We start from the raw sequence: 22,456 nt of genomic DNA on the forward strand, positions 1-22,456 counted from the left end.
GGAAGCTTCGGAGATCAAAATCTGATAGAGAGCTCATTACCCTGGTCTGCATCCAGTGTCATGGGAATTATAACCAGATCAGCCCATAAAACATGATCCCCCCTCTGAAACAGCAAGAAGACATACAATCCTGATAGCCCACCACAGGACTGGGCTGAGTTCAGTACAGACTACAAGAAACCAAAGTATTAGGTCACTTTTAGATGCAAAACTTTGATACCTATTTGAAAGTCTTGGGCTGAGTGCAACGCAGACTACAAATATGGCCTCTGAACAACATTGCGAACAGCACAATGCGGTGTCCAGCAAAGATAAAATCAGGCTACTAGCTAGGTGAACGGGTCACTAGTAAAGGATGATACAGACTTGACATAGAGAAGTATAGGAAAGCAGTCAGTGCCAGGTTCCACATTTGGCAGAGAGAAAGAGAGAGAGAGAAAGAGAGAGAGATACCTGTAGAACTGCAGCTGTCGTTTAGGGCTCCCATAGCGTGCGCTGAGGTCAGCGGAAGAGAGGAAGAGAGAGTACAGCTTAGATGAACATGTAGCAGAAGGGAGGGGACCGTAAACCACAAGAGAGAAAGGGGAACAACATAGTAAAAGACATGCTGCATGCGAGAACAAAGCCTCATTTCACAGGGAATAGGAAAGCTCAGTGTATCAAGCAACAAACTAGACCCCAAATACCATTCACTGACACTCAGACATCTGAGGGACATCTGTGGATCTGTCGTGCATGCAAACCACACAGAGGCCTCTGAGGAAACCCATAGAGCACAGCTGCCTTGAAAAAATACTAGAGAGTGCGGGAACGCATATCAAGCAATTTTATATTAAATGAAGGGAAGGGCAAAGACTGAAATAGACGGGGAAAAGAGATTGCAGAGATTTCTGAAGCATCAAAATTCTCTCCCTTGCGATAGGTGTTATAATTAAGCAATAAGGCCCGAGGGGGTGTGGTATATGGCCAATATACCATGGCTAAGAGTTGTTCATAGGAACAACGGAAAGCATACACCACAAACCCCCAGGTGCATTTTTGCTTTTATAAACCGGTTACCAACAAATTAAAACAATGAGAGACATATTTTCATAAACAGAATTAATTTTGATAAGTAAATTCATACGATGTTATCCTTCCACCAGAGGAAATAGTCTGGGGAAAATATGGTTGCTATGGAATCAAATAATGGTTGCTATGCAGTAGAGCTGGGACGATAAACCTAAAATTATGGACACTGACCATACCGATCAATTTTTGCTGGCATTGTTTTGATATCGTTCATTACGATAAGTAATGCAAACTGGCGAGAAGACAAAATATACAACTAATCTAACGAAAGACTGGGTCGCTTCTATAGCAACCAAAATATGACAAAGTATGAATTCGCTTATGAAAATATAAATGAAAATGTTTTATTTATACCGGTAAATGTGTGCTTCCATACTGTTTTCATTGGCAACAATGATGGAGCCCTATTTTAACTGTAGCGGGATAAACGCTTATACCACCCCCCAAAAAACTGTTAGAAACGTATCGTTCTATTTATCGTTATCGCATCAATTCAGGCGATTTGTTACAATGGATTTTAATGTGCAATGTAATCCAGTGATTGTCATGCATTATGTGTGGAAAATTATTTTATTGTTGTTATATTCTACAGTTAAAATAGGGCTCCATCATTTTCAGATGTTTTTGTTCAATATAGATGAATTTGTCTGCATATCTTTGTGCTCTAACATCATAGGCACATTGTTATTTAGGGCTAATTCACCACCTGAGTAAGTGGAAACTCAAAACACATTAGCTAGATCACTAATTTGACAGATAATACCCACTGCTAGTATTAATCTAACGTACATTTAACGTCCCCCCAAAACAACTTCGCAGTTGTAGCCTACCGCCCAATGAGGCCAATGCAATCCAATGGCCAACGTCATTTTGCGCGCTCAGTATCTCAAAGCCATATCAAATACCTAGTTTGTAAAATAGTTGCTATTGATCTCAAAATTGATATTTGAGAAATAAAAACTATATACCTACAGAAAGCTGAGAACATCCTCTCTCCATCTTTGAGATCAGGATAACTGTTTTCCCCGCAATTAGATTTCTTTATGTTATACAATCAGAACTCTTTTCTTTCGCAGGCCCCAGTGAAACAGGTACATGGACAGAAACGTTCATTACATGACTCATGAGGATAATGTACTTTACTGTTTGACCAAATCATGGTTTTTGCCTCCTAAAAAATAGGATGTTTTGCAGCCTAATAAAAAATAGGACGTTTTCAATGAGGTGAATGAATGTGAACCGTGAACCATGCACCAATACCTTTTACTACTCGCACAGCCAAGTCACAGGGTCGCAAAATGCAACTAAATGGTCGCAGTCTGAAGCCCTGCCTTGTAGGCTTTTCACTATAGGCATATTCTCTAACTTTCATTTTACGCCAATGAAAAATAGTCTCCATCTTCGCATTGAACAATTACCTAGGCCAAGGCTCCTCTCTATCCTCAGCAGCAGGGCAGCCCTGGACAATTTGGCAGGCTACAATTTCAATTATTTCATCGGCAATTATTGCCTAACGAAACCCTGCGGGATTATAAAAGGTGTATACTGGCAAGAAAGTGGTAAAAATGTATTAAATAAACATTGGCAAAAAAAATGTACAGGTAAAATACTGTCAATTCTATCTGAAACTAACACTAAACAAATAGTTATCTGGTGCCACATACTAGTGGCATGTGGAACAGCAGGAAAGGGGCTGTGCTTGAACCAATGAGAGAACAGAAACAAGTGTTTCCACTACAAGCTTACTGATGATCTATTTTGTATTACAAATGATTGGGGATGACACGAGTAGGTACCTGACTGCTTGTTTTAACAGTCCTGAATAGAATGGAAGTAGCATGACTCATGAAGTATGGACATTTCATTTTTATCAGGCTGGAGAAATTAACTGCATGCACCATGAGATCCCATACATAGGCCACGATGAATGTGTGTGTGTGTGTGTGTGTACTCACTTGTAGATCATGCCCGGCGAGCCTGTCTGTCGGGAGAGGCGGGCAGGTGAGTCTGTGGTAGATTCAGGATACATGGAGACGGGAGGGTTGGGGTATGGCCAGCCTGCCGAGGGGTCTCTCTCTCACCAGGACAACAGGGGACTGTCTTTCAACAAACTGGGCTTCTGAAGGGGATAGAGAGAGCAAACAGTCTGTACACTGGCATATCTTCTGTGTGGTTATAGTGACAAGGAGGAAGACAACTTGTATCCATTCTGATTTCAGTATTCCTTTTTTTTGTATGTCAAATAGTCCTTTCACGATGTCACTGCTCTTCACCAGCCACTAGATGGCACCATTCCATCACTGTGGTCTCACAGGCAGCAGCTTGAATAAATAAGTAAGGTGGTCAGACCAATAAGACTGCCGTCTCTGGGCTCAGTGGGCTGTAACTGGGGATGTTAACTATTGTTTTGTAAACTACAGGGGAATACATTTGGCCAATCAGAGCCACTTGTCTGATCACATGTAGCCTTGTATGACAACGTCCTTATACACACGTTCACACACACAGACCCACTGCACACACGGTCACACACACAGACCCACTGCACACACGGTCACACACACAGACCCACTGCACACACGGTCACACACACAGACCCACTGCACACACGGTCACACACACAGACCCACTGCACACACGGTCACACACACAGACCCACTGCACACACGTTCACACACACAGACCCACTGCACACACGGTCACACACACAGACCCACTGCACACACGGTCACACACACAGACCCACTGCACACACAAAGTTATGGGTGTCCTCACACATCGTCATCCTATGCTTATCGTATGCGTGTGCTCGGGGCGACTAGTTTCTATGAAACTCAACAGTCTTTGCCCAAGGAGAGCACTGCTGAAGTAAGGGGCTAAAACAGGAGAAGAGAGCTGGGCAGCTGGGGGCTGAGGGAGGAGTGGAGGATGACTACAGAAGGGCCTGGAGAATAAAACGTCCCATTTGCATTACCTACTGTACTCTATGTACCATTTCCCTCTACATCAGGGGTGTGAAACATACGGCCTGCGGGCCCGATCCGGCCGATTCAGTGCAGCTGATGGGAGGTTTTTTAAAGGGGGTGGGTATAATTTTTATGCCTATAATCAAATCTAAAACTGTGTAGAAATGATAATCAACCTACATTTAGTCTTTTCACTTTGTCCAGCTTGCTAACAACAGTAAAGGAGCACCAAAAAAATCAGAAAACTAGGCACATTTTGACAGCAAGAAAATATTTTTCTAATTCAAGACTGAATGCAGCCTACGGGGCAAAATGAGTTTGAAAGCCTTGCTCTACATTATAGTCTAGATAGGACTGCACTGCTACAGTAACCACGTGAGCGAGCCAGCCATGAGCCGGCGCTGGTCTGCTGGTAATAGAAACAGATGTGGTAATGATGAGGACGTGAAGGTGACTTTCTCCTCACATCAATCAGACACAGAAAATGAGGTGTCCCCTTTTCAAGGACTCATTTAATGCCATCTGGTCACACCACTTCAATCATGCCAGGCAGGACGGAACAAAAGCCCCTGCCTACCTGACACTGCCTGTCTAGCTGGTCCCTTCTCCTACAAGGTGATGATGATGATGGCCAGATGAAGATGGCTGTGTTGTAGATCTACATTGACCGGGGGATTCTGTAGGACTCCACCTGGCTGGAAAGTCATGTATCTAATGTCACCGACTGACTGGTCATTAACGGAGGACACAGGAGCTGTCTTGCTGGATTTGGTGGCCCATCCTGCTTTAGAGGCTGCTGTCTGGGTGTATGGTCTTGTGCTACCAGACCGCAACACACTGTACTGCTGAACAACTGGAGTCAAGGCTAAAGTGTAGCAAATATCATTTAGTCTATACTGAAGTTCAGACATACAGTCTTAGTCGGTGAAATGTTATGCTCTCAGCACACCCCAAAAAAGGTAGGCTAGGTTGAGTGTTTCTCCTTTGCTTTGACAGTTTATTATTGGTGCATCAAATTCCTCGGGGTGCTTGAAGCCCACATTAGATGGCTGTGCTGTGCTGCAGTTGGAGAGAGAGGAAAGAGAGGGAGAGGATGCTTACTGCAGCACTGCGGTACAGACTTGTCCCGGCAGCACAAGTTGGAGAGCTAAGCTCAGATTTACTGCTCTAATGGGCCAAGGTGCACTCTGCAGATTAAAACTGCAGGGAGGCAGACAGAGAGGGAGGGAGGTTCTGGACAGACCCTTATCGGATCAGAACCATCCTCTGGCCCGACACCACCATATGCTGATCCAAAAGCAACAGGACAGCAGGGAGACTAAAGGAAAGGAGTAGTGTGAAGGACGACAGCCCCACAGACAGGGTGAGGATGGATTTCACTGGAGAGGTTGAAATAAAGACAAAAAGAAAGAAAGTTTAGTGTTTAGCCAGTCTTACATACTGCAACCTACATACTGCTACCTTCATTCCTGTCCAACACAATGCAACATGGAGTCACCAAAGGCAACCGACACCTACACCCAGCCTGAGAGAGATTCCTCTTGAGACCGGGCTTACGTAAGTAGGCAGTCCTGGCCTGGAAAGTACAGTACGGTGTTAGCAGCAGGAAACACACAGATGCCAATAGATGGCACAGGAAGAGAGGAGGAACAGAATGACAGACGAGGACTGCCAGGGGTGTCCTGATTGGTGACACAGATTGAATAATAATATGGATATAGGCCTAAATAAAGATCTGAGGCAGAATCAAAGAGGATCCCTATATGGCTACATTCATGTCATGGTTCTCGAAGCAGTCAAAATCATTTGCTAAATTATGTAAAGTTGTCCTTGTCAGACAAACAGACAGGCAGAGACGGAGTAACAGTGACCATGTTTACCTGCACACGTTTACTGCAGTATCTGCATTATTATTTGGGATTAAAGGATCCTCAAGTACTCTGTTTTTGAGTTAACCATAAACATCATATCCCGTTTACAGTAACCCGAAAAGGCTTGTGTCTCGGTTATGAGAAACCCGGATAAGATACATGGGATATGATGATCTTAGATGGGATACTGTGGCATGTAAACGTCCTATCCCGTTTACTGTTGTTTTACGCGGCATGCACAGATTCAGCTTCACATATCATGGTTGTTGTGTGTAGATGTTTTCATCTGGTAGTCAAACAAATCACTTCATAAAGTAGTCTACCTGCACAGCTCAATCCACCATGATTCTATAATTATTTATTTTGCTGATACTCTGAACTGTGCCGTATGGCTTACTGGCTACTTTCACCCCTAATTTATACCATTTTCTGCTTATAATTTCCAACATTTGTTAGGCCATATTATAATTTCAGATATTTTGTAGGCCATTTGTTTGTCAACAATAGTTGACAGGCCAAAGATGAATTCTCAGTCAACACACCAATCCTCAGCTTTTGGAAATCGATCACGTGTAATGTGTGCTAGTTACAAAACCCCACACTCAAACCACCACATGCCATTTGTACCATGTGCTAGTTAGCTCACACACACACTAGCTTCCACATTCAGAAGCCTGGTGCTTTCCACACAGAGACCAGTCAGTCAGTGTACAGTAGGTTTGCTCAGAGCCATTAGCTGGGAGCTCTTATAGTATTGGGAGGCTAATCTGTCCCTTCGACCTACTGTAACAATTGGACAAACATGGCACTGCTGCTATTGTGCGCATTAAGGCTGTGATGATATCATCATGTCTCACAGCAGTCAGTGGCTACCGGTGGCTGGTGAGAGCTGCTTTGTCCCTTTGTTATGGAGCTGTACTAAATGTATGGATAACCTCAGGCTGTGTTATAAATGAGACCCGGCCGAGCCTGCACTGCAGCAGCATCACAGAGAAGACTGCAGTAGAAATGGGAAACCCCTCTTATCTCTATGGGTCCATCCCACCCACCTCTCTCTCATCAAGGGACAAGAGACAAAGGGAGAGGCGTGATATTGTGCCTTGGAGCATAGTGTGTCTTGGAGCATTGTGCAGGGGACAGAGGGGAGTAATGTGGTTCCTTACATTTCAAACTGCTTTTGACTTAATTCTAGTATCTCACACACATCTTACAGCACCACTGACTACCACACACTGCAGTTAGGAGAGAGGGCAGAGCAGAGGAGACAGACTGAAGATGTACGATTTATGCATAGGTGCGCAAAAGGCACAGTCAGAGGTGATACACAAATGTATCCTGCACACTTCTACTGTGGAGATGGATAAGATCTAAATCAGGACAATAAAACAACAGCCAGAGAGAGAGAGTACACTCCCATGTTGTGTGGTGCCAGAGAGGACTGTGGTTTCTGGGCTGGGAGCACACACCCACAGCCTGTGAACACTGCCACTGCCCTCTTATATAATAACCTGAGCACCCTAGGAGGCCCCCACTTCTCTTTATAATCCTCTGAGCGTCCTCTGTGCCAGGGGTCTTCAACCTTTTCTTGCCCAGGGACCCCCGCCCTGGCAAACCACCGACCCAGGGATCCCCATCATACGTTAACGAGCCCCAAAAAATGTCACGTCTTATCAGCTGAATGATAATGGCAAGGAGAAGTAATCAATATTTTAAAATGAATAGATTTGGTATAATTTTTCATTATTTTAAGCTCCCCACATTATATACTGAATAAAAATAGAAACGCAACATGCAACAATTTCAACGATTTTACTGAGTTAAAGTTCATTTAAGAAATTTTTTATAAAAATTAATTCGTCCCAAATCTATGGATTTCACATGACTAGGCAGGGGCGCAGCCATAGGCCCACCCACTTGGGATCCAGGCAACCCACTGGGGAGCCAGGCCCAGCCAATCAGAATTAGTTTTTCTCTAAAACAACATTGGTGGTGGCTTCTGGTAGAGAAATGAACATTAAATTCTCTGGCAACAGCTCTGGTGGACATTCCTGCAGTCAGCATGCCAATTGCACATTTCCTCAAAACTTGAGACATCTGTGGCATTGTGTTGTGTGACAAAACTGCACATTTTAGAGTGACCTTTTATTGTCCCCACCACAAGGTGCACCTGTGTAATGATCATGCTGTTTAATCAGCTTCTTGATATGCCACACCTGTCAGGTGGATGGATTATCTTGGCAAAGGAGAAATGCTCACTAACAGGGACGTAAACAACTTTCTGCACAACATTTTTGAGAAATAAGCTTTTTGTGTGTATGGAACATTTCTGGGATCTTTTATTTCAGCTCATTTAAACATGGGACCAACACTTTACATGTTTTTTTCAGTATAATTGGAAGAGGAAGTGTAAACTCTAACATAGCCTATTAGCTAGAAAGATAACTCCAAACACATTTTTGCTAAGAGCAGCTGTTTAGCTGGTTAACCTGTTGGGGCTAGGGGACAGTATTTGCACGGCCGGATAAAAAACGTACCCGATTTAATCTGGTTACTACTCCTGCCCAGTAACTACAATATGCATATAATTAGTAGATTTGGAAAGAAAACTCTAAAGTTTCTAAAACTGTTTGAATGGTGTCTGTGAGTATAACAGAACTCATATGGCAGGCAAAAACCTGAGAAGATTCCATGCAGGAAGTGGAAATCTGATTTGTGGAATCACCTTCAACACTTTGCCTATGAAACACACCGTGAGTTAGGATTAATCTAAGGCTTCCACTAGATGTCAACAGTCTTTACAAAGTGGTTTGAGTCTTCTCCTGTAAAAACTGACCGAACGAGAGGCCTGGAAAGTTGGTCATAGAGGGAGGGCCATTACTACTATGACGCGGGCGCCCGTGCGTACCCTCTCGTTCTGAAACGTTTAGTAAGACAATGCAATCGTCCGCCTTGAATATTATTGAAGCTCTGATTGAAAAAGGCCCTAAAGATTTATGTTATACAAAGTTTAACATGTTTGAACGAACGTAAATATATATTTTTTGCACATTCGTGACGACAAGTCCCGCGCGCCTTGTACATTTTGAGTAGCCTTCGGAACGCGCTAACAAGAAGGAGCTATTGGGACATAAATTATTAACTTTTTCGAACAAAACTACATTTGTTGTGGACCTGGGATTCCTGGAAGTGCCTTCTGATGAAGATAAAAGGTAAGTGAATATTTACAATAGTATATTTGATTTTAGATGACTCCAAGATGGCGCTAACCTGTATCGCCTAGCCTATTTTTCTGAGCATAGCACCTCGTTTATTGCAAAATGTGATTTCCCAGTAAAGTTATTTTTAAATCTGGCAATGCGGTTGCATTCACGAGATGTTCATTCTTTGAATGAAAATATTATATTTGACCAATGTTTTCGAATAGTAATTTTGTAAATTGTAACGCTGATTCACCGGAAGCATTTGAAGGAAAATATTTTCTGAACGTCACGCGCCGATGTAAAATGCTGTTTTTATATATAAATATGAACTTTATCGAACAAAAAATGCATGTATTGTGTAACATGATGTCCTAGGAGTGTCATCTGATGAAGATTGTCAAAGGTTAGTGCTGCATTTAGCTGTGTTTTGGGTATTTGTGATGCATGCTAGTTGCTTTGAAAATGGCAGTGTGATTATTTTTGGCAGGGTACTCTCCTAACATAATCTAATGTTTTGTTTTTGCTGTAAAGCCTTTTTGAAATCGGACAATGTGGTTCGATTCAGGAGAGGTGTATCTATAAAATGGTGTAAAATAGTCATATGTTTGAGAAATTGAAGTTATAGCATTTCTGAGGTATTTGTATTTCGCGCGACGCGATTCCACTGGCTGTTGACTAGGGTGGGGTTCCCAGACAGGTTAAACAAAGGTTACCCAGCAAACATGACCCCATTGGCCCCATGTGAGTATTTGGCTAGCCCACACAAAGCCCACACCAAGCCCACACCAGCCAAACACGGGCTATCCCAGCACAGGCTAGCCCACAGCAATCCCACATCAGCCCAACATTTGCTAGCCCAGCATGGGCTTTCCACCACCAAGCCCATACGAAGGCCAGCACAGGCTAGTCTACACCAGTCCAACACAGGCTAGTGGACACCAGCCAACCACAGGTTAGCCCACAACCAGCCCACCATGGGCTAGCCCAGCATGGGCTTTCCACCACCAAGCCTACAACAGCCCAACATGGGCTAGCCTACACCAGTACAACACAGGCTAGTGGACACCAGCCCAACATGGGCCAGCCCAAACCAAGCACAATATGGGCCAGCCCACACCAAGCCCAGCGCGGACCAGCCCACATCAAGCCCAGCGCAGGCTAGCCCACATCAAGCCCAGCGCGGACCAGCCCACATCAAGCCCAGCGCAGGCTAGCCCACAAAAAGTCCAGTTACTTCATAATGTAGAGGCTTGTTAGAATATTTGGGGGCGTGGTTTGCAAATTCCCCAATTCATGTTGTTAAGTTAGAAAAATAATAGAAAATAAAAAAAATTGACACCATTCAAACCAATGAGGGTTCGGAACATTAAAGCTAATTATCTCAGAATCTGTTTTCAGATAGACGTTTTTTTGTGCAACCATTACTGAGAGTGTCGCTCCAGTTTAAATGCTCTGTTGTGCGATGTCAAAACATTTTGTACACTGCCAATGATGAAGTCTATAAAAATACTTAAAGTGCATGTAACATGAAACTTTACATTTAATAATATATATTAAATGGGAATATATATGAGAATGGCGCCGGAAGGGATGGCTGCTGTTTACGGGCTCCTAATCAGTGCTATTTCGTGTGTTTTTGTAAATAATGTTTATGCTACCATCTCTTGACCAAAAAGAGTTTCTGGATATCAAAACAGCGATTACCCACTTCGAACTGACGCTAAGGATTTACTGCTGCTCCCGGAGCAGGCCCAAATCCCCCTGGGTTTTCCGTGCATCGGCAAGACAAAACAGCTACCTCAGGTAAGACGAGGGTTGGTGGTCTGTGTCTATTTGTCAATAACAGCTGGTGTGCAATCTCTAATATTAAGGAAGACGAACCAAGTCTCAAGGTTTTGCTCGCCTGAGGTAGAGTACCTCATGATAAGCTGTACCCCACACTATCTACCGAGAACGTTGTTCTATATTTTTCGAAGCTTTCTATGTACCACCACAAACCGATGCTGGCACTAAGACCGCACAAGAAAATGCTCATCCAGAAGCGGCACTCCAAGTGGCCAGGGACTTTATTGCAGGAAAACTTAAATCCGTTTTACCTACTTTGTACCAGCATGTCACATGTGAAACCAGGGGGGAAAAAAACTCTAGACCACCTTTACTCCACACACAAAGATGTGTACAAAGCTCTCCCTCACCCTCCATTTAGCAAATCTGACCATAATTATAACCTCTGGATTCCTGCTTACAAGCAAAAACTAAAGCAGGATATACCAGTGACTCACTCAATACAGAAGTGGTCAGATGGCGCAGATGCTAAGCTACATGTTCCGGGATTCATCTGATGGTATTGAGGAGTATACCACATCAGTCATCGGATTCAATAAGTGCATCGAAGACGTTATCCCCACAGTGACCGTGCGTACATATCCCAACCAGAAGCCATGGATTAGTCAACATCCGCACTGAGCTAAAGGCTAGAGCTGCCGCTTTCAAGGAGCGGGACGATTATAAGAAATCCTGCTATCTTCTCACACGAACCATCAAACAGGATAGAATCAATAGAGGACTAAGATTGAATCCTACTACACCGGCTCTGACGCTCAGCGGATGTGGCAAGGCTTGCAAACCATCACGGATTACAAAGGGAAACCCAGCCGCGAGCTACCCAGTGACGCGAGCCTACCACACAAGCTAAATGCATTCTATGCTCGGTTCGAGGCAAGCAACATTGAAGCATGCATGAGACCACCAGCGGTTCTGGAAAACTATGTGATCACGCTTTCTATAGCCAATGTGAGTAAGACCTTTAAACAGGTCAACATTCACACGGCCACGGGGCCAGACAGATTAGCAGGACGTGTACTCAGATCATGTGCAGACCAACTGGCAAGTGTCTTTACTGACATTTTCAACCTCTCCCTGACCGAGTCTGTAATACTCCCTGTTCACCCACGACTGCGTAGCCAAGCACGACTCCAACACCATCATTAAGTTTGCCGACAACACAACGGTGGTAGGCCTGATCACCGACAATGATGAGACAGGCTATAGGGAGGAGGTCAGAGACCTGGCAGTGTGGTGCCAAGACAAAAATCTCTCCCTCAATGTGAGCAAGACAAAGGAGCTGATCGTTGACTACAGGAAAAGGAGGGCCGAGCACGCCCCCATTCACATTGACAGGGATGTAGTGGAGCGGGTCGAGAGTGTCAAGTTCCTTGGTATCTACATCACCAACAAACTATCATGGTCCAACACACCAAGACAGTCGCAAAGAGGACACGACAGTGCCTATTCCTCCTCAAGAGACTGAAAAGATTTGGCATGGGTCCCCGATCCTCAAAAAGTTCTACAGCTGCACCATCGAGAGCATCCTGACTGGTTGCATCACCACCTGGTATGGCAACTGCTCAGCATCTGCTTGTAAGGCACAACAGAGGGTAGTGCGTACTGCCCAGTACATTACTGGGGCCAAGCTTCCTGCCATCCAGGACCTCTATACCAGACAGAGTCAGAGGAAGGCCCTAAAATTGTCAAAGTGGTTGAATGAGTGTAGACAAATAAGAGCTCTTCAGTAGGTGTACCAAAACATTCAAGGGCCATTTTCTCAAACGTGGGGTTACAAGTTTATCAACTTTAAAAGCAGAATTGCTTTCCCATTGTTCCTCAACTGCAGTGTATGATATACCATTTTCTAGTTCTGAGTCTTTACTTTTATCCAATCACAATTTCAAATTTTGCTACACAGGACCGAATCCAAGTGGTGGGTCACATATGGCCTGCCCACAATGGGCCAATGCCTTGGGGGCCAATGTGGAGCCAATGCGCCAATGTAGGCAGCCTACGTGGGGCCAATATTTATTTGCATATATTTTTTATATGTCTAAGTCAAGGAAGCTTACTAGCAGCCAGCGGCACTTGCCGCGACTGGTACTCGACTGGTAATTGTCGCTTTTTAAAAATATATATTTTTGTGGACCCGAGGTTGAATATCCCTGCTCTGTGCAAATCTAACAATAACCATGGAAGGGAGAGGAGTGTGGTTCTGACATAATGGCCAGCATTATTGTTTAACATCTGCTGGTTGTTTTTAGCTTTTGTGAAGTCAGCAAAGGACCCCTGTGAGAGCAGATAGCCTCTGCGGCAGATAGAGAGAGACGGTCGATACAGCATCCCTTCTGTTCTACTGCTCTTCTATTTATACAATTACACTGCCGTCTCTTAAAACACAACCATCTGCTCCTAAATTATTCACACAGCAGCAGTTCTCTACTCCTTGTGCTGTTGTTGTCCTCTATTCTGCATAATCCACAGGAGCTGCCAGCGCGATAAGGGAGGGATAGAATCTTCCTTCAGGTTTCTACTACACTACACTACAACACCACCACTCTGACAAGTGTCGTTGCTAACTGAGGGGGTAAAAGCAGAGAGAATGGTCCAGAATTCCTAACGAAATCTGCAGCCAATGCAGCAAGCTGCCAGGCAGCTTTTTGAGCAGACCGACTCTGAACTTCTCTCCCCCAGGAGAAGCAGACTGCGGCGACTGGCCAACACACACCTAGTGAGAGGAACAGTCCAGGGGAAAAAACAGGAGAGGAGAAAGAGAGAATAACGAATGGGAGAGGAAAAAAATTGAAAAAATGCAGTAGAGGGGAGATTGTGGGAAAGAGATGACTGGGTTGCGCTGAGAGCAGTCTGGTCTGGATGGAGGCCCTGTGCTGCTGCAGCTTGGCTTTACAAACACACACAGGTAGGCTAGGGCCATGCATCACTCCCTCCTGGATGTCCCCTGGGCAGGCCTCATTACTCATTTCTAGGCTTGGGCGATATACCTTTTATACCGCATATCGGGGTATTTTGAAATACCGACAGTATGATTTTCAAAACCGTTTGCTTATAACCACTGTTTATAACTATAATTAAAGTTTAGGGCTCGAGCTACACTACCAGTCAAAAGTTGGGACACACTACTCATTCCAGGGTTTCTTTATTTTTACTATTTTCTACATTGTAGATTAATAGTGGAGACATTAAAACAATGAAATATCACATATGGAATCATGTAGTAACCAAAAAAGTGTTGAACAAATCAAAATATATTTTAGATTTGAGATTCTTCAAAGTAGCCAACCTTTGCCTTGATGACAACTTTGCACAGTCTTGGCATCCTTACATTTTCCCTGACACCCAAAAGTACTCGTTACATTTTGAATGCTTAGAAGGACAGAAAATGGTCAAATTCACGCACTTATTAAGAGGCTATCCCTGGTCATCCCTACTGCCTCTGATCAGGAGGACTCACTAAACACAAATGCTCCATTTGTAAATGATTTCTGAGTGTTGAAGTGTGCCCCTGGCTATGCATACATATATATATATATGTATTGTTGTCTGGTTTGCTTAATATAAGGAATTTGAAATTATTTATACTTAAGTATATTTTAGTGTTTACATTTACTTTGATACTTAAGCATATTTAAAACCAAATACTTTGAGACTTTTACACAAGTCGTATTTTACTGGGTGACTTTCACTTTTACTTGAATCGTTTTCTTTTAAGGTATCTTTACTTTGACTCAAGTATGACAATTGGGTACTATGGCGGAAGAATCAGAATTAGCTCAGTAACATAGACAATTAAGATGTCTTATCTGCATAATATGCATAAATGATTGAACTGTTGAACTCTTGTTATTAGAATGTATCCCGTCGGACTCTGGTGTTGGCAGTTGCACTTCCTCCCTCATATGGGCCTCAGTCACCTGGGGACCAGAGAGGGGAGAAGTCAGGCTTGTCTATCACATGTCCCTGTTGCTATGCAGAATATCAGAAAGAGAATAGGGCAAAGGAGGACAGGAGGGAACATTGTCTTCATATGTGATTATGTGTCTTTACCTATTGCAAACTATGTGAAAGGATGGCGTGATTAATGGGGAACCTATTACTTGTCTCCACAATGTCTGTGCCCAGTCACTCCCTCCTTCGGCCTTGGGGGAGATAAGGTCTGAGACAGGATGTGTGGGGTAGTGTCTGGAACCATTGTATGTCATCTCTGATGTTGCACCTATCCTGGCATAGTGTATGACCCAGAGGCTCACTCCCCTCAGGAAACTCTGTGAGAGGAAAATCATGTATTTACCTGATTTGTTTATGACAGGTTTGGAACATGAAGTCTAAGATTTGAATGTCTATTTCAGACTATTTTTTTTTTTTTGTTAATATCCATAACGGTTGTTTTTCCACTCTAAAGTGATAATGTAAATTAGAATATTTTCAAAAGTATAATTTTTGTGTTCCCCAGCCAAGCCCTTCCTTCGAAATGGCTATCCATGTTTTGACCAAAGACTTACAAACTAACAGACTTTAGCTAATATATTCATTCTCCCCACCTTGATCATGTAACATCCATAACACTTCTTACCTTCTTTATTTCTCCAACATGCCAATGTTTACAAGTCCCCTTTCTTGGGTATACACTCCCCAAGAGGCACTATAGACACACACACATCAAAAGTTACATTCATATTTTGTTTGTCCATTCTCTCAGACATTAACGTTGGGATTTTGCATGCAAATGTAACATCCATAACGCTGGAATCACACAGCAAAGTGAATGGGTTCATCTTTGAGCCTCCTTAAACATGTATGAAAAGAGCATGCACTACTGGGCGATACTGTCAAAGGAAGGGCACTTTGATGCACACACACAAAAGTCAATGCTGCCGACTGAAAACCAAGCTGGTACCCCCAGTAGCATAGTCTTTGTGCGTATGCCATGGTCCACGATGGATGTTGAAGAAACAGAAGGCTTCCTTACGGGTTAACGTCACCATCATTGTGTATATTTGTGGCCGCGTGCCTGAGGCCTGCCTGTAACCTGTGTCACAGACAATCAATGTGTGAGAGACCAGGCAAATGCTTGTTTACCAGTCTATATCTGGGCCCTAACATTACAGCATGACTACTGAGTTAGAGTACATGTCTGTGTGTTTTACAGTGTAAGACTACGTGCCACTGTTCTATGACATTGTGTTAGTAAGTCTATAATGAAACAGTGTAGGGTAGTGTGAGAGTAAGTCTATAATGAAACAGTGTAGGGTAGTGTGACAGTGTGTCAGTAAGTCTATAATGAAACAGTGTAGGGTAGTGTGACAGTGTGACAGTAAGTCTATAATGAAACAGTGTAGGGTAGTGTGACAGTAAGTCTATAATGAAACAGTGTAGGGTAGTGTGACAGTAAGTTTATAATGAAACAGTGTAGGGTAGTGTGACAGTGTGACAGTAAGTCTATAATGAAACAGTGTAGGGTAGTGTGACAGTGTGACAGTAAGTCTATAATGAAACAGTGTAGGGTAGTGTGACAGTGTGTCAGTAAGTCTATAACGAAACAGTGTAGGGTAGTGTGACAGTGTGTTAGTAAGTCTATAATGAAACAGTGTAGGGTAGTGTGACAGTGTGTTAGTAAGTATATAATGAAACAGTGTAGGGTAGTGTGACAGTGTGTTAGTAAGTCTATAATGAAACAGTGTAGGGTAGTGTGACAGTAAGTCTATAATGAAACAGTGTAGGGTAGTGTGACAGTGTGTCAGTAAGTCTATAATGAAACAGTGTAGGGTAGTGTGACAGTGTGACAGTAAGTCTATAATGAAACAGTGTAGGGTAGTGTGACAGTGTGTCAGTAAGTCTATAATGAAACAGTGTAGGGTAGTGTGACAGTGTGACAGTAAGTCTATAATGAAACAGTGTAGGGTAGTGTGACAGTGTGTCAGTAAGTCTATAATGAAACAGTGTAGGGTAGTGTGGCAGTGTGTTAGTAAGTCTATAATGAAACAGTGTAGGGTAGTGTGACAGTAAGTCTATAATGAAACAGTGTAGGGTAGTGTGACAGTGTGTCAGTAAGTCTATAATGAAACAGTGTAGGGTAGTGTGTCAGCTGGTCTATAATGAAACAGTGTAGGGTAGTGTGACAGTGGGTCAGTAAGTCTATAATGAAACAGTGTAGGGTAGTGTGACAGTGTGTCAGTAAGTCTATAATGAAACAGTGTAGGGTAGTGTGACAGTAAGTCTATAATGAAACAGTGTAGGGTAGTGTGACAGTGTGTTAGTAAGTCTATAATGAAACAGTGTAGGGTAGTGTGAAAGTGTGTCAGTAAGTCTATAATGAAACAGTGTAGGGTAGTGTGACAGTAAGTCTATAATGAAACAGTTTAGGGTAGTGTGACAGTAAGTCTATAATGAAACAGTGTAGGGTAGTGTGACAGTAAGTTTATAATGAAACAGTGTAGGGTAGTGTGACAGTAAGTTTATAATGAAACAGTGTAGGGTAGTGTGACAGTAAGTCTATAATGAAACAGTGTAGGGTAGTGTGACAGTGTGTTAGTAAGTCTATAATGAAACAGTGTAGGGTAGTGTGACAGTGTGTCAGTAAGTCTATAATGAAACAGTGTAGGGTAGTGTGACAGTGTGTCAGTAAGTCTATAATGAAACAGTGTAGGGTAGTGTGACAGTGTGTTAGTAAGTCTATAATGAAACAGTGTAGGGTAGTGTGACAGTGTGTCAGTAAGTCTATAATGAAACAGTGTAGGGTAGTGTGACAGTAAGTCTATAATGAAACAGTGTAGGGTAGTGTGACAGTAAGTCTATAATGAAACAGTGTAGGGTAGTGTGACAGTAAGTTTATAATGAAACAGTGTAGGGTAGTGTGACAGTGTGTCAGTAAGTCTATAATGAAACAGTGTAGGGTAGTGTGACAGTGTGTCAGTAAGTCTATAATGAAACAGTGTAGGGTAGTGTGACAGTGTGTCAGTAAGTCTATAACGAAACAGTGTAGGGTAGTGTGACAGTAAGTCTATAATGAAACAGTGTAGGGTAGTGTGACAGTGTGTTAGTAAGTCTATAATGAAACAGTGTAGGGTAGTGTGACAGTGTGAAAGTAAGTCTACAATGAAACAGTGTAGGGTAGTGTGGCAGTGTGTTAGTAAGTCTATAATGAAACAGTGTAGGGTAGTGTGACAGTGTGTTAGTAAGTCTATAACGAAACAGTGTAGGGTAGTGTGACAGTGTGACAGTAAGTCTATAATGAAACAGTGTAGGGTAGTGTGACAGTGTGTTAGTAAGTCTATAATGAAACAGTGTAGGGTAGTGTGACAGTGTGTTAGTAAGTCTATAATGAAACAGTGTAGGGTAGTGTGACAGTAAGTTTATAATGAAACAGTGTAGGGTAGTGTGACAGTGTGTCAGTAAGTCTATAATGAAACAGTGTAGGGTAGTGTGACAGTGTGTCAGTAAGTCTATAACGAAACAGTGTAGGGTAGTGTGACAGTAAGTCTATAATGAAACAGTGTAGGGTAGTGTGACAGTGTGTTAGTAAGTCTATAATGAAACAGTGTAGGGTAGTGTGACAGTGTGAAAGTAAGTCTACAATGAAACAGTGTAGGGTAGTGTGACAGTGTGTCAGTAAGTCTATAATGAAACAGTGTAGGGTAGTGTGACAGTGTGTTAGTAAGTCTATAATGAAACAGTGTAGGGTAGTGTGACAGTGTGTCAGTAAGTCTATAATGAAACAGTGTAGGGTAGTGTGACAGTGTGTCAGTAAGTCTACAATGAAACAGTGTAGGGTAGTGTGACAGTGTGTCAGTAAGTCTATAATGAAACAGTGTAGGGTAGTGTGACAGTAAGTCTATAATGAAAAAGTGTAGGGTAGTGTGACAGTGTGTCAGTAAGTCTATAATGAAACAGTGTAGGGTAGTGTGACAGTAAGTCTATAATGAAACAGTGTAGGGTAGTGTGACAGTGTGTCAGTAAGTCTATAACGAAACAGTGTAGGGTAGTGTGACAGTGTGTTAGTAAGTCTATAATGAAACAGTGTAGGGTAGTGTGACAGTGTGTTAGTAAGTATATAATGAAACAGTGTAGGGTAGTGTGACAGTGTGTCAGTAAGTCTATAATGAAACAGTGTAGGGTAGTGTGGCAGTGTGTTAGTAAGTCTATAATGAAACAGTGTAGGGTAGTGTGACAGTAAGTCTATAATGAAACAGTGTAGGGTAGTGTGACAGTGTGTCAGTAAGTCTATAATGAAACAGTGTAGGGTAGTGTGACAGTAAGTCTAAAATGAAACAGTGTAGGGTCGTGTGACAGTGTGTCAGTAAGTCTATAATGAAACAGTGTAGGGTAGTGTGACAGTAAGTCTATAATGAAACAGTGTAGGGTAGTGTGACAGTGTGTTAGTAAGTCTATAATGAAACAGTGTAGGGTAGTGTGAAAGTGTGTCAGTAAGTCTATAATGAAACAGTGTAGGGTAGTGTGACAGTGTGTTAGTAAGTCTATAATGAAACAGTGTAGGGTAGTGTGACAGTAAGTATATAATGAAACAGTGTAGGGTAGTGTGACAGTGTGTCAGTAAGTCTATAATGAAACAGTGTAGGGTAGTGTGGCAGTGTGTTAGTAAGTCTATAATGAAACAGTGTAGGGTAGTGTGACAGTAAGTCTATAATGAAACAGTGTAGGGTAGTGTGACAGTGTGTCAGTAAGTCTATAATGAAACAGTGTAGGGTAGTGTGTCAGCTGGTCTATAATGAAACAGTGTAGGGTAGTGTGACAGTGTGTTAGTAAGTCTATAATGAAACAGTGTAGGGTAGTGTGACAGTAAGTCTATAATGAAACAGTGTAGGGTAGTGTGACAGTGTGTTAGTAAGTCTATAATGAAACAGTGTAGGGTAGTGTGACAGTAAGTCTATAATGAAACAGTGTAGGGTAGTGTGACAGTAATTCTATAATGAAACAGTGTAGGGTAGTGTGACAGTGTGACAGTAAGTTTATAATGAAACAGTGTAGGGTAGTGTGACAGTGTGTCAGTAAGTCTATAATGAAACAGTGTAGGGTAGTGTGACAGTGTGTCAGTAAGTCTATAATGAAACAGTGTAGGGTAGTGTGACAGTGTGTCAGTAAGTCTATAACGAAACAGTGTAGGGTAGTGTGACAGTGTGAAAGTAAGTCTACAATGAAACAGTGTAGGGTAGTGTGACAGTGTGTTAGTAAGTCTACAATGAAACAGTGTAGGGTAGTGTGACAGTGTGTCAGTAAGTCTATAATGAAACAGTGTAGGGTAGTGTGACAGTGTGACAGTAAGTCTATAATGAAACAGTGTAGGGTAGTGTGACAGTAAGTCTATAATGAAACAGTGTAGGGTAGTGTGACAGTAAGTCTATAATGAAACAGTGTAGGGTAGTGTGACAGTGTGTTAGTAAGTCTATAATGAAACAGTGTAGGGTAGTGTGACAGTAAGTCTATAATGAAACAGTGTAGGGTAGTGTGACAGTGTGTCAGTAAGTCTATAATGAAACAGTGTAGGGTAGTGTGACAGTGTGTCAGTAAGTCTATAATGAAACAGTGTAGGGTAGTGTGACAGTGTGTCAGTAAGTCTATAATGAAACAGTGTAGGGTAGTGTGACAGTAAGTCTATAATGAAACAGTGTAGGGTAGTGTGACAGTAAGTTTATAATGAAACAGTGTAGGGTAGTGTGACAGTGTGTCAGTAAGTCTATAATGAAACAGTGTAGGGTAGTGTGACAGTGTGTCAGTAAGTCTATAATGAAACAGTGTAGGGTAGTGTGACAGTGTGTCAGTAAGTCTATAACGAAACAGTGTAGGGTAGTGTGACAGTGTGTTAGTAAGTCTATAATGAAACAGTGTAGGGTAGTGTGACAGGGTGAAAGTAAGTCTACAATGACACAGTGTAGGGTAGTGTGACAGTGTGTTAGTAAGTCTACAATGAAACAGTGTAGGGTAGTGTGACAGTGTGTCAGTAAGTCTATAATGAAACAGTGTAGGGTAGTGTGACAGTGTGTTAGTAAGTCTATAATGAAACAGTGTAGGGTAGTGTAACAGTAAGTCTATAATGAAAAAGTGTAGGGTAGTGTGACAGTGTGTCAGTAAGTCTATAATGAAACAGTGTAGGGTAGTGTGACAGTAAGTCTATAATGAAACAGTGTAGGGTAGTGTGACAGTGTGTCAGTAAGTCTATAACGAAACAGTGTAGGGTAGTGTGACAGTGTGTTAGTAAGTCTATAATGAAACAGTGTAGGGTAGTGTGACAGTGTGTTAGTAAGTATATAATGAAACAGTGTAGGGTAGTGTGACAGTGTGTCAGTAAGTCTATAATGAAACAGTGTAGGGTAGTGTGGCAGTGTGTTAGTAAGTCTATAATGAAACAGTGTAGGGTAGTGTGACAGTAAGTCTAAAATGAAACAGTGTAGGGTCGTGTGACAGTGTGTCAGTAAGTCTATAATGAAACAGTGTAGGGTAGTGTGACAGTAAGTCTATAATGAAACAGTGTAGGGTAGTGTGACAGTGTGTTAGTAAGTCTATAATGAAACAGTGTAGGGTAGTGTGAAAGTGTGTCAGTAAGTCTATAATGAAACAGTGTAGGGTAGTGTGACAGTGTGTTAGTAAGTCTATAATGAAACAGTGTAGGGTAGTGTGACAGTAAGTATATAATGAAACAGTGTAGGGTAGTGTGACAGTGTGTCAGTAAGTCTATAATGAAACAGTGTAGGGTAGTGTGGCAGTGTGTTAGTAAGTCTATAATGAAACAGTGTAGGGTAGTGTGACAGTAAGTCTATAATGAAACAGTGTAGGGTAGTGTGACAGTGTGTCAGTAAGTCTATAATGAAACAGTGTAGGGTAGTGTGTCAGCTGGTCTATAATGAAACAGTGTAGGGTAGTGTGACAGTGTGTTAGTAAGTCTATAATGAAACAGTGTAGGGTAGTGTGACAGTAAGTCTATAATGAAACAGTGTAGGGTAGTGTGACAGTGTGTTAGTAAGTCTATAATGAAACAGTGTAGGGTAGTGTGACAGTAAGTCTATAATGAAACAGTGTAGGGTAGTGTGACAGTAATTCTATAATGAAACAGTGTAGGGTAGTGTGACAGTGTGACAGTAAGTCTATAATGAAACAGTGTAGGGTAGTGTGACAGTGTGTCAGTAAGTCTATAATGAAACAGTGTAGGGTAGTGTGACAGTAAGTCTATAATGAAACAGTGTAGGGTAGTGTGACAGTGTGTTAGTAAGTCTATAATGAAACAGTGTAGGGTAGTGTGACAGTAAGTCTATAATGAAACAGTGTAGGGTAGTGTGACAGTGTGTCAGTAAGTCTATAATGAAACAGTGTAGGGTAGTGTGACAGTGAGTCTATAATGAAACAGTGTAGGGTAGTGTGACAGTGTGTCAGTAAGTCTATAATGAAACAGTGTAGGGTAGTGTGACAGTAAGTCTATAATGAAACAGTGTAGGGTAGTGTGACAGTAAGTCTATAATGAAACAGTGTAGGGTAGTGTGACAGTGTGTTAGTA

General features: G+C 42.3%; 1 protein-coding gene across 5 annotated transcripts in view; it reads right to left on the reverse strand.

Moving 5' to 3' along the window:
- LOC106582955 (voltage-gated potassium channel subunit beta-2) overlaps positions 1-22,456 on the reverse strand; it is a 172,529-nt gene that overhangs the window by 100,669 nt on the left and 49,404 nt on the right. For 3 of the 5 annotated variants that reach the window (XM_045705366.1, XM_045705367.1, XM_014166595.2), the window contains 2 exons: positions 3,027-3,190; positions 454-495 (listed from right to left, as the gene is read on the reverse strand). In XM_045705366.1, coding sequence (XP_045561322.1) covers positions 454-495; positions 3,027-3,100 — 116 coding nt within the window. In that variant the 5' untranslated portion in view covers positions 3,101-3,190. The remainder of the gene's footprint in view (positions 1-453; positions 496-3,026; positions 3,191-22,456) is intronic. The other 2 variants (XM_045705368.1, XM_014166596.2) reach the window with 1 other exon arrangement.

Source organism: Salmo salar, chromosome ssa22 (assembly GCF_905237065.1).
Source record: "Salmo salar chromosome ssa22, Ssal_v3.1, whole genome shotgun sequence".
Taxonomy (NCBI): Eukaryota; Metazoa; Chordata; class Actinopteri; order Salmoniformes; family Salmonidae; genus Salmo; species Salmo salar.